Source organism: Cryptosporidium muris, genomic scaffold (assembly GCF_000006515.1).
Source record: "Cryptosporidium muris RN66 scf_1106632373407 genomic scaffold, whole genome shotgun sequence".
NCBI classification, from domain to species: Eukaryota; Apicomplexa; class Conoidasida; order Eucoccidiorida; family Cryptosporidiidae; genus Cryptosporidium; species Cryptosporidium muris.
The window spans coordinates 867,278-880,547 of record NW_002196572.1 but is presented as its reverse complement, the minus strand read 5'-3'; the positions used below and the strand labels follow the sequence as shown (position 1 = coordinate 880,547).

General features: G+C 29.7%; 5 protein-coding genes across 5 annotated transcripts, besides 3 other annotated features; 3 read left to right on the top strand and 2 right to left on the bottom strand.

The window, feature by feature from the left end:
* Positions 1-164: 164 nt before the first annotated feature.
* On the bottom strand, positions 165-1,880 carry CMU_019290 (uncharacterized protein; the record flags this gene model as incomplete). Its single annotated transcript, XM_002140485.1, has 1 exon — positions 165-1,880. The coding sequence occupies one exon, from the start codon at positions 1,878-1,880 to the stop codon at positions 165-167; it is 1,716 nt and encodes a 571-aa protein (XP_002140521.1).
* A 395-nt stretch (positions 1,881-2,275) lies between these two features.
* Positions 2,276-2,300: a sequence feature (AT_rich).
* CMU_019280 (uncharacterized protein) lies at positions 2,299-3,342 on the top strand (the record flags this gene model as incomplete). Its single annotated transcript, XM_002140484.1, has 3 exons — positions 2,299-3,049; positions 3,111-3,176; positions 3,248-3,342. 3 exons carry the CDS (start codon positions 2,299-2,301, stop codon positions 3,340-3,342), a joined length of 912 nt encoding a protein of 303 aa, XP_002140520.1.
* A 998-nt stretch (positions 3,343-4,340) lies between these two features.
* On the top strand, positions 4,341-9,101 carry CMU_019270 (uncharacterized protein; the record flags this gene model as incomplete). Its single annotated transcript, XM_002140483.1, has 1 exon — positions 4,341-9,101. One exon carries the CDS (start codon positions 4,341-4,343, stop codon positions 9,099-9,101), a length of 4,761 nt encoding a protein of 1,586 aa, XP_002140519.1.
* Positions 7,136-7,158: a sequence feature (AT_rich).
* Positions 9,102-9,109: 8 nt separating the features above from the next.
* Positions 9,110-10,618, bottom strand: CMU_019260 (uncharacterized protein; the record flags this gene model as incomplete). The annotated part of the gene is made up of 1 exon (XM_002140482.1): positions 9,110-10,618. The coding sequence occupies one exon, from the start codon at positions 10,616-10,618 to the stop codon at positions 9,110-9,112; it is 1,509 nt and encodes a 502-aa protein (XP_002140518.1).
* A 264-nt stretch (positions 10,619-10,882) lies between these two features.
* CMU_019250 (uncharacterized protein) lies at positions 10,883-12,136 on the top strand (the record flags this gene model as incomplete). The annotated part of the gene is made up of 1 exon (XM_002140481.1): positions 10,883-12,136. The coding sequence occupies one exon, from the start codon at positions 10,883-10,885 to the stop codon at positions 12,134-12,136; it is 1,254 nt and encodes a 417-aa protein (XP_002140517.1).
* Positions 12,137-12,989: 853 nt separating this feature from the next.
* Positions 12,990-13,021: a sequence feature (AT_rich).
* Between the last annotated feature and the right edge of the window lie 249 nt (positions 13,022-13,270).

Sequence of the window (13,270 nt, the reverse complement as noted above, 5' to 3'; positions counted from 1 at the left end):
ACTAATTTTTTTTGAATAAATTTAAAATCTTCTCTAAAAACAAAAGTTGAATGATATAATATCAAGATTATCTTTAGATATACTAATATTTACCATGGTAATTATATATTTTGAATAAAATTTTTCTAGAAAAGTATTCTAGAATAAAACAAATATATCGATCTTTAATAAACTACTTCGAAAATATTTCTTGGTTTAGGAGCTGTTTTAATATTTACTGAGTTCATATTACCAAATTGTTGGTGATTATAATGGTTGTGGTGATGATGATAGTTTGAACTTGAGGACATTACTTGTATGCACTGAGTTATTGTAGGATTTGCAGGCTTGTACCCTACTGGACACTCTTTATATGACTTTTTAATCGAGTAGCACTCGTTTGTAATGGGATTTAATCTTGAATTTACTGGACAAACACTTGTTGGACCTTTCTTAACTTGTCTTATACACTTTTCTGCGTACTCACTATATTCGCTTGGACAACCTAAATTTGCATTAACACTATCAAGCAATATACAAGTCCCAGTCTTCTCATCAAGTTTAAATCCATCTGGACATACACGACTTGGATCTGTTTCAACATCTAATAAACAATCACCACCCATTAAGATATAAGGTTCTTTACATACTAACTTCGGTATATCAATATTTTCCTGAATGCAAATTTGTTCTGTATCAGATATCACAAAACCATATGGACACCCTTTTTCTGACTTGCGCTTATCTAGCTTTATACATGTATCTTTTTCTTTGTTGTATTGCATACCAATTGGACATATTTTATCAGACTTTTTCACCTCTACTTTATAACACTTTCTTTTTTCCTCATCAAAATTATATCCTTCATCACATCCCATTTGTGCTGGTAAAACTACTTGGTTTATGCACTTTTGTAACTTTTTATCAAAACTACTTCCTGAGCTACAAACTATATTCGATTTAACTACATTTCTTAGTTCGCATGACTTTCCATCAAATACATAATCATCTGAAGGACATCTCATTGAAGGTGGTTCACGCAAAACTTTTATACATGTAGATTCATCAACACTATATATAAATCCATCCCTACAACGAGGCTCAGGTAAGACAAATGATGACTGCACACATTTGAATCCTTCTAACACATAATCTTTTGGACATATTCTGTTTGCTGGTTCACCTTCTGAAATATTCACACAGCTATCTAAAGTCTTATTGTATTGGTAACCTTCGAGACATCTTGGAATTGGCTCAATATATCTATGAATTGTACACATCTGTTGATCTTCATTTAAATGGTAATTTGCCGAACAAGAATAGTTATATGGTGTCATAGTTAATTTCACACAAGAATAAGTGATTGGTTTATTATCTTCTCCCAGTTGTGGCAGTACTGAGAAGTTCCTCACATTTCTAGAATTGTACTTATTATTTTGAGTTGTAACCTCCAACTTTTCTTCTTGCAATGTATATCCATCCGAACAAATATTTTGTAAAGCTTTCTTAGCATATGTTAAACATATTCCATTAATAAGAGTCGAGTCATTTTTGGGACACACCAATTCAGGTGTTGATAACTTTACCCCTACACATTTCTGCTTTTTTTCTACCCATTTAAGTCCTCTTTCACATTCTAAAAGAGCCTCTATTTCAATTTTCTTTGTGCATAACTTTGGTCCTGTTGGTTCATAGTCACTTGGACATAGCGATTGAAGAGGTACTTCCTCAATGCAGTTACATACTAAACCATCCCTACGGCAATTTTTTGGGCATATACTCTCTAAAGCATTTATCTTGCTTAAACATGCGTCTAACTCTTCATCATATATATCAGATCCAACACATACTGATTTTGGCGATACAATGTTTGGCCCCACTTGCAGTTGGGAGAGAGTCATTTTTAAAAGAAATCCTAAGCTACATATTTCAAGCAGTTTGAGCATTACTTCAGGTTGATTTCATAAATATATAGTATCAATTGTCATTATAAATATCAGATGCAACATTATTATGCATTTTTTAGCCCCGTTTTCGCACTATTCTAAATGCGCTTTATTTTGGTTTTTGTCAAAGTAAATCCCTTTTTCTTTTTTTTTAAATATTCTAACTCATCTTTAAAGTAACAATAAAATTTTCAAAAAAAGATTATAATTCAGCATTATAAAGATGTTATAAATTTAAAACTTCTATACCGGTATGCTTCAGTTGCACATGCATTTTGCATGTATTTCCATGTGGATAAACGATATCGTGTATTTTATTAGCATTATTCAGCAAAGAGTACATAAACAAGAATTATTTTTAAAATAATTTAAAATGGTAAAGCTATCAGTATTAGGATTACTATTTGCAGTTGTTGGTGCTGTAAGAGGAGCTAAAACGGAATTAGGTATCTCAAGTTCTGTAATTGGTGAGCTTAAAGGTAAAGGTTATACAAATAGTGATATTGAATCTTTAGTAGGGACTATAAGAAGTGCACTGTTAAGTGTTCATGAAGATAATCAAATTAGTGCATGTGGTGAGGGCCTAAGAGGACTACTTGACAGGCAATTACTACCTGGTGATCCTGATGCAATGGAAAAAGTTACAGGTATCATCCATAATAGCAACTTCCAATTATATAGGGGGAAAATTGCTATTGTTACTCTAACTCCATCATCAATTACACTTCCTATTGATACTTTAAACGACAGATGCTTTGGTATTAGAACTACATCGGGCATTGCCTATAATATTTGTGCTACAGATAGAAATATGAGGAACATATGGATAAATGCAATTACTGAACTAGTTCTTTGCAAAACTACAGGTGTGAGAACTGGAAGGTTACCAACCCCATCATTAAAACAGAATATATTGGCTTCTACTAATCTTGGAAACGTTGGTGCTAGTGGAATTAACATTTTTGTAAAGGATAGCAATGAAGGAAAGCCATTTGTAACTATAAATGGAAAACCAATTTCTAAAATCATTGAGCAACAAGCAATGGCAGCAGAAAAGGCTATATCAGAAGTACCTGGAGAAGATTATGATGAAGATCTGTTGAATTTTCCTACAGAAATTTTAGGTAAGCTAAGTTATTTTGTTATAATTCTTCATTTACATTATTCTCAAATTAATTACTGTAGGCTCTTCAAGTAACGATATAGCAGATGGAAGTACACTTTCTGATGCCGAAAAATTAGCTATTCAAGGTAAGATAATGCATCTTCTTCATATATATACAATTGGAAATCCACTAAATCCGAATTGATCTTAATTTTAGAGTCTGAAGCTGAACACTTAATGTTACCAATAAATGAAGCTCCTCCCGTAGGCTATGCTTCTTTGCATATGGGTAACTCCAAAACAAGAAAATAAGTATAAATATAATTGTAGTGAATAATAACTAAATTACTGGCTATTGAAAACAGTTGTTAAATGTATATTAGTTGTATCGATGCAAAAAGAAGTAATTATTTGTATATGTTAGATACAAATACTTTAGATCTCAGATTTACAAGATTTTTTCACAATAGGATTAGCATGAGTTTGATTTCTTTTATTAATAGACTTGGATAATCTAAAAAAAGTTGGACTTATCTGTAAATACATTGGCGTAGCTCCATAGTAACAGTCACTAATTTTATCTAAATATCTTACAATATATACCATTAATTAATGACTTCTATAAATATCTTTTTTCTATAATTAAATAAGATAGATATTTAAATTACTATCAAAGAGAACTTAGAGGTAGTTAATATACATATAAAGTATAGCTAGATGTCGATAAATGATAATAATTCTTAATTAATTCCATAGTAAAGTCTATTTAAGGCTTAATTTTTCACTTAAAAGGTTAAGTTAGTTTTCTAATTGGAATTCGAGGAAGAAATAAATTAGTTATTAATAAATACTATATGCAACATTAATATTTTATCTTTAATAATAGGGCATTAAAATTACCTGTTTTGTAGTGTAATTTGAAGCAACTAGGAATTAAAAAACAATCCTTATTTCTATAAAAACTTTATTAACTTATTATTAGTGAATCTTTTTATACTAAATTGCCACTTTCCCTTAGAATATAAAAAAAAATCAACAAATAGTACAGCTAAGAAAAAGTTTAATACCAGAAGTCATAAAAATGAAAGAGTATATAGTAAAATCTATCTTACTTATTTTTATATACAAACTGCCCTACTAAAACTCTACACAGGTAATTATCTGTTTCCTTTAGTTTCCTTTCAAGCTCCTAAAATAAGTATTAAATTTACCGCTTCAGTGATATTTAATTACCGGTATACATGATACATGCATGCAATTCTTTAACTTATTTCTATGGCTCAAGTAACTATTTGTAAGAAGAGACTCTAATGGAGAATTTAAAATCTATGAATTGGCAATTAGATCTACAAAGAAAATTAGAGAAAACTGATAACAGTGAAGATCTATGGTTAGTAGTAGAAAATGGAATAGTGCTGATGCTTACAGAGCATGAAAATAAAAAATTAATGGAATTAGATATGAATCTTTATCAAAAAATATTTGATTTGCTATATGAGTCAACAACTGAGGGAAATTGGTCCTGTGCAAATAGTTGCCTTAGGTTTGTATGGACTTTATTGCAAAACAATATTGTTGAGTATGACATACTCAGTGAAAGTAATGTAAATATTCTTATGCATGTGTTTTATACATCTTTAATAATTATTAGTAGAGAACCAGTAGTTGAATTAGAATTTGCTACTTTACTAAGGAATATCACTGGGTTTTTTATGTCCTGGATTGATCAGTATTTTCCCAGGGATCCACTAAGCAAATATGACAAAAAGTCTTCTAAATTAGAGAAATCTCCAACTGTGCCATCGTGGCTCATGGAAATATTTACATCAAAAAAGTATACAAGTTCATTATTATATCTTTCTGCAGTTTGTGAACCAAAAAGATCTAATTGTAATGGAGTCTTAGAATACTTATATATTGGGCATAGCTTTATATTGGCAAGTAGATATTCAGCTGAAACATATACAATTATTCAACAAATTTTTTTGAAATCAGGTGGTAAACTAGAAATAGAGGATAGTAAAATGGAAGGGTGTGTCCAAAGATTTTTAACATGTCCAGATTTTGAATTACAGTTAATTCTTGGTGAACTACTCTGGAGAACGATCAACAAATTAAATTTAACTGATAAATCAACACTGAACGAAGAAAATTCCATGAAATTAATCGAAAAGTTTAGGTTATTGTGGCCTGAAGGCCTTACTCAATTAAGGTATATTAATGTGGATAATTTTGACTATTCATTTAGAGGATTACTAACTCCATGGAATAAAACTTGCAATTGTAATGGAAAAAATATATGGTCCTTGTCTGGAGTAGAAATTAGCTTTTGTAGTTCAAAAGTGAAAGTTACTTCTGTTGTTGATATTTGTGCCTTCAGTATAGCTATTCATAACGATATTGACGAAGATGCACCTCAGGAAGGTACCAAAATTAACAAGAATCCTGATGCTAATCAAGATTCACAAAAGGACTTTGATAGAAAATTAGGTAGTTTCATTAATGAAAAGAAAGAGCAGACACAAAGGACAATTAATGGGATACACTCTTCTGCAGAGATTCCATATTGGACAATAAAATCTGTTATTTACGATAGAGACTTTAATACAATTAAAATCAAAATATCAACTGATGATATTTTAGAAGTCAGACAAAGTTGGACTGGAAAATTCGTGGTTGATACTAATAAAGATATTTTGAATGACAAAGATATAACGGAATTTTCAATGAAAATAAGTGAGGAGCAAGCTCATGAAATTTTGGGTATATTTAGAGCAAATAGAATTGAAAATATACAAGGGATAAAATATACTGAAACTCCACCAAAGAAAATATCTATTGTGGATTCAAGAAGTACTTTAATTCAAAAAAGAAACTGTACTAGTGAACAAAATCTGAAACTTAGCAGTACTCAATTAAATTCTATAAATTTCGATATTGAAAACAAGATTTCAGTAGCTATATCTAAAACTAGCATAGGTAAAGAACCAGAAGCTAATTCTCTGAATGGAAATCTACAGGAAAAACCTAAAAAAGTTAGTTTTGCAACTACGAAAGAATTTATTTGTGAAAACTTAAGTGAAAAACATATCATATGTAATAAAAAAGTAGAAGAGTTCCAATTGAGTACTCTTAGTTGTCAGGCACAGCCTACAGCTGTTTCAAAGAAAAGAGCTGATGTGATCATTATTGGTTTAATGAATGAGAAAATCAAAGCAAGTCAGGCTGCTGAAAAAGAAACAGCTAAAAATAAGAGAATTAGAATCTTAAAACCAATACTTGAAAATAGTGATCAGTATATAACTCAGAATACAAGTCAGTCTTTAAATGATACTATAGAAGATAATAATAGTTTATTTCAGTCTCAGGGAAAAAGTGCTACTCTACCCAGTAATAGTAATAAATATGAAAATAAATATATGAGCTCTACTAACTCTGATACTCAAATTTCGGGTATATCTGGTAAAATAATGAATAAGGAAGATCAATTTGTTAGAGGTTCAAATTCAGAGTTATATATAAATAATCAGAATAGTAATTGTCAAATTAATAATTCTGCAGGGGCTAATCTAAATACAATAGAAGTCACTTCTCATGATATAACAAAGGGGGCGAATGAAATAAGTGAAGAAATGTATGAAGAAATATTAGAAAAAAAGGGAATTAATTCAAATTTGAAGAGAAAAAAAAGGATAAACAGAAAATTGAAGAGTGATAAGAATAATAATGTAAAAGAGAACGTCAGTATTGATAATGAAGTACCAAATGAAGAAGATTCCGAAATTAAAGTAAGTACCGAAGTAGCTGAGGAAATATTAGTACTTAATCATAAATATCACAAGCCTATCTCTAGTGATAAATACATTTCTAGGGAGAACCTAGAGTTCAAGACCAAAAATAAAGATGAAATAGTTGTTGCTTCTGAGAATCAGTTTGGAAATTCCTGTTGTATAAGTTCTGAATGCATTAATATAGAATCTTCATCTAGTAGTATCAATAACAATGATGCTTTTGGTAATCAAGAAAAAGATAAGACGAGAGAATTAGATAAGGATTTACCATTATTAGAAAACCCTACTGATCAGGAAATATTATCAGGTAACAGAAAATATATATTAATTAATAAAAGTAATAAGAAGGGGGAAGAAGGAAAATTAAAAAAAACAAAGGTCAAAAAATGTGTTAATGAGATGAATAAAAGTGAAGACAGTGTATCAGCCAACTCAAAAAAGTTAACTACTAAAGCTTCTAAACCTTTTTTATCTAGATTAAAGCGTGGAAGAGTTCAGAGAGATCCTGAATATAACAAATTTAGTGGTTTAAAGGTATTTGAGGATAAGCAAGATTCTTTGGAAACAAGTAAAGAAGATAATACTACAAATTTACCATTATCCCTAGAAATTTCGAGTGAAATATCAATGGAAGTGGAAACAAATTTATCTAGTAAACGTATAAAGTTTCCCAATATACCCAATATTGAAATTGAGCCATTAATTTCAGCATGTGAAATAAGTGAAACATGTGGAGATCTGAACAAGGAAGAAGAAAGTTTAACACCTAAAAAAAGCTATAAAACTCCGCAAAACAACAGAACAAATAGGTCTGAAACTCAAAGCACTACTACTGGGACTAGGAATAGAATAAACAGCCAGGGAACTAAAAATATAAAAGGGAATAGGAAGAGAAGAAACACCGAGTCTATAAGTACAAAGCAGACTATATTGTCTTCATTATCAATAGATAATAATGACTCACTTCAAGTTACAGAAATACCTGATTTTTCATTGAGTGAAAAAATAGCAAAGGAGCAATCAAGCATCTCCTTATATGTAACAGAAAAAGTTGAAGATAAATCTTTAGAAATGTTGAAATGTGACCACTTAGAAATTGTTGAAAAAAAAAAACAGAAGTACTCCCAGGATAAAAGGTGTAAGAAATTATTTGATAAGTGGAGAAATGAAGTTTCAAATAACTTTAATGTATTTGATGATAATCATTTAAAAATATTGGATTTGACACCACATCCAATATCCCCAAAAAATAAAAAGAGAATAGGTAGCAAAAGATCACAAAGTAGAACTTTTAATATTTCAGAAAAAAAAATTTTCAACGATGAACTTGAAGATACAACAGACAAATTCAAATTTATATATGATAAAGAAATTAGTGAATCCAGGGAAGAAATTTTAATTACCCCGGATTTAGAAATAAATGATTATCTTTCTAATTTTACATACTTTAATAATATAGAGGATGAAATAATAGCTAGTGAAATATATGAAGCTATGAGTTCATATACAAGTATTGAATTAAGTGACCTTGATACTGACTTGGATAGTAAAGATCTAATAAACTACACATCAATTATTAAAAACTTAATCAAAAATAATGAGGGGGATAATGAATATGAGCATTCAATGGCAACAATAAGTGATAGAGCGAACTTGTTACCAGAGTTTATGAGGATACCAGAAATACAAACAAGCAAACAAAAAGTAGATGAGCTAGCTGATCAGTTAATTCAGTGTTGTGAGTTAATTCGTATTGAATGTAAAGAGAATATAGAATCACATTTCCAGAATATGATGAACATAGTAGGCAACTTATGGTGTAAAAAGTTAGAAGAATTTCAGAGCAGGAAACAGCTAATAATTAAAGATTCAAAAAATGATCTAGCAAGTATTGAATTTGAAATAGAAAGGCTCTATGAAGATTTTGAGAGTAGTATAAACGAAATATATAGACAAATAGAGGAAGAAAGTACTTCAAAAGCCTTGAATTTGCATAGTGCCAAACAATTCGAAGTTTTAATGAATAACTCTGATATTAGAAGTAGTGAAGATGATCTAGAACAAAGTGAGCAGTACGAATACTTACTAATTAATCTAAAAAACAAATTAAAAGGAGAGATTGAGATTATTCAAGAGAAAATTCAAAAGTTCATAAGAATTAAGGAGAATGAAAAGAAAAAGATGAGAGACAAAAGTAATAGAATAGACCTACACAAGTTATTAAGAAGTATTATTAAAAGAGAGGTTTCGAACGATGTTATAACAGAAATAAAAAGTTAATTGGATATTTATAAGGTGGATGTAGATGATACTTTCCATAAATTTCTAATAAGCTCAAGATTGGATTTAGTTTGTTCAATAGTATTTCGTATAATTGGGTACTTAAATAACGAAAATCTACTAAAAATAATGTCACATTCAATATCAAGCTGTGTAGATTTAATTTGTGAATCTGCATTAGGTTCAGTTATATTCTCATGCATAGTCCTAACTGGTGTAAATCGGTGTCTAATAATGATTTTAAAAGCATCATTTTCTGGTATACCACTTGAAGTAATTTCAATACACAAGATTAAACCCAGTTCGTCACCAAAATTATACAGCTTATGATCTTCAGTAATAAGAAGTTCAATAGTATTATTAGTAAGCCATCCCAATCTACCACATATATTCAGTGACTTTTTATATTTATAAATTCTATGATGAACAAAAGATGACAGTGAAGTCGGAAGAATATCTTCGTATTCTATACTTGTCACTCCCTGAAGTTTTAAATATTGATGATATATATTTAGTTCAATTGGTTTTCCATTCAATAATTTTATAATATCTGATATACTAAGCTGAATAAACGTACAAGGAAAAACAGTAGTAAGAGGAAATAATGGAAGGTAATCATTATATATAGAGCAGTCTATATTATAATCAAAGTTAATGCCACTTTTACACATGTATTCTTGGGAAACAATATCTATAATACTTACTTTGCCATTTTTATTTAATAGATTAGAGATATAAGCATACGGAGGAAATACTGCAACGGAATCTGGGGTTTCAATATAGGGTATATCTGTATCAGGATTATCTGGAGACAAAATCTTACGGCTAATTTCGTTATCCAATTTAGTTTTATTACTTAGTGAATCATATATACGTTTACAATTTAATGTACATAATCTTGATAATACATCATATACATACTTTGTATGCAAAAAATTACAAAACATCAGATCAACAGAAGCTTCAGTTTTTCCATGAGTTACAATAGTTACGCTGCCTCTTAGAACCTTGCTACCTCCTCTCCGAACAAGTTTTGCAATTCTTGAGTATTCTATAATTATTAAAGTTACTCTTTGGAGAAAGATCCCACTATAATTAGAGAAATATTCAGGTAATTCATCATGATCAGGAAATATACTTAAGGGAGAATAGAAGACAATTTGATCTTCGGAGATATACATCCTACCATGAACTCTTTTCTTGGAATCATATCTCCAGCAGCAACCAAAAGACTCCGAAAAGTATTCATAATTTGGAATTAAATCTAAAATATCACTGCTTCCACATGATCTTGACAAGAATTGTTTAAAGTCACAATTACAAGTTCTAGATATTGAGGAATTGCAACAAACTTGGTGCAATCCTCTCTTTCTCTTTATACACATAATAAAGTCAATAAAGGTAACCAAAATTATAATACAAGTTACAAATACAGAAGTTGGATTACTTATAAATTTACAACATTTATTTAGAACAAAAAGTGTAATCTTATCCCCGTCATAAAGTCCAATATACATGATCAAGAGTAAGACCAGACTATATATTACAAATCTATTGAGCCATCTAAGTATTTTCAAAATATAATTAACAATATAATAATACCATTACTTTTATATATTCAGAATATTCCAGAAAAGAAGTTATCTATGCAAAGGAAGGTATTAGAAATGGGGGGAAAGGTTATAATTCGAGGACAAACCTATGAGCGCTAGCCCACCATAGGTCACCCTCATAATGTTAAAACATGCCTTTGCAAATAGAGGAGAGATTTAAGATACTAAATGGAATGGATAAATAAATTGAGAGATATACTTAAGTACAATGATAATGAAAATAAACTCTCTACTAATAGTGATAGCATCGAGCCTTTCTTCCAACAAAGTTATGAAATAGAAGGGTGCTATCGTTGTAATTTATGTACGAAAGGTTTAAATTTAGGGAACTATATTTGTGATTTATTTCTAATGGAGGATAAGTTGCTGGTATTTCATATAATTAATCGAACAAATGTGAACATACCCTGTGTATTAGCGCCTGTAGCTGCAACAGCTTTTGCAATATCTTGCAGTGATGGTAAATGTTCAAATTTATTTAAAGGCGAATGGTTCGTTCTACCACTTAGCCATATTGTAGATACTGAAGTAATTGATCATAATACCATAGATATACAAACTAGAACTGGTGTAATCTATCATATTACAAACAATGATGAATGTATCAGAAGAATTGTGGATATTTGGAATCAGTTATTATATGAAAAGAATAAAAATGAGAAAAGTGGATCTTCATTATCTGAAATTACAGTATTAGAAGCACCAGTACCAATAGCTAATTTAAATTCTGAATTATGCTCCAGTCTAATTTCATTCCCTTCTCTATTGCATGTCTTTCCATGCTGTATAGTCCCATTATCTCCTCTAAATCTACTTAACATTTTATCCCATGAATCGTTCTATGGAAAGTATATTTTGGATCCACAAACAACTTATGAATTAACAGTTGGTAAATGGGACAAATTAGATAAGAATAACAGTGCAAAAAGTGGATCTTGTAGAAATGTAGAATATAAAAAGAAATTAAATAGTGGGTTTGTGACTATATGGATATCATTTTCAGAAAAGCATGAGGTTTGGCTTGGAGAAGACTTCAAAGATGCAGTTCTTAGTATCAATGTAAAATTTTCACTATTTGAAAAAGATATTGAAATAAAGATCTTTCAGAGAGTAACCGGGATTGAATCTGATAAATCTCAACTAGATATTGAGTGTGAATTAGCAAATGCTTCAGTTTTACCATACTTTTTATTATATCAAGTGGAAGCACCGACTATAAATAATATTAAACTTACTGTTAAAAACTATCGAGATGGTATTCAAGAAGAGTTATCAACTAAAGTGTTTGGTAATCATTCTATTAATAAACAAATTGAATCTGATGTAGATAAATCCCCCTTATGTGACATCGAAGTAAATCAAACATGCTGCCTTAGTCAAATGTACAAATTCTTTAATTATCTATTATCATTTGCTAATTAATTATACTGCATATGTAATATTTAGAAGAAAATTAAAAGTGCACAACTTATGATACTTCACCTTATCAAACATATATTATTAAAATCAAAAGCGTCTTATTAACTTCACCAAATCTATTCATACTATCTTAAGCTCAAATATATAATAAACTATAGTAATTAGATAAACATTTGAGACAAGACGTGAGTAAGAGACAATATTTCTTAAATATTTGATAATCTTAGTCCCCTTTCAGTCTGATCTGACGACTTATTAAAATTACTCTAAATTTAAATAAGGTAATATTATCTGAAGAGTTAGTATGGTAAGCTTAATTTGAGAACAAGTTCTTCTCTATAGCTTCCCAATGAAGACAATTGAAATCCAATCCTGACCTTTTCCTGATGAGAAAAGTAGAAATATCGAGCTTTTTAACACTGAGGGATTATTTTATAAATTTATATGCAAAATAAAGTGATTTATTGTATTTGTGGATTATATATAGATGATCAATATGAAATAGAACTCTCTTTTATATTTAGAGTTTGGGAAAATTGTAATATTCTTTGCAATATTGGTAAGTTTAGGAATGGATCTTATATTGAAGTAAATGCGAAACTCCGAAGCTATATTATTATAATTGAGGTTTTATATGCAATGAAGATCCTAAACTCTATCTTCTCCTTCCACTGAATAAATTTAGTGTTGAGAACGAGTAATTATCAGGATAAAGTGATTTATCTTCATACTGAGCAATATTTAAATCGGAAATAAGGAATGATGATCAGTGAAAATATGTCAATAAATCTGTCAATCCACTGAATAATATTACTTTTTTTATATGTGGAAGGCATTTATGTCTGTTGATCTGACCTAATATTTATAATATATATTTTTATTATAATAGAGGCACTGAAAATTAGCAAGTCAAATATTGATGAATCCGAAGACCAATACAATTTACTTATTATTTGTATAGGATCAATATTCATCAAATAAAAACGAGTCTCGGGTGTCATGGCTTTCTTATATAAGGTTCATGTCAATCACAGGATTCTACATCTTTGGGAATATAAGATGCCATTTTACTTTTAACTTGCATATTTCATATTTGGAAATGTAAAATTTGTCTTTTTAGATTGCTATGGGCGAAAT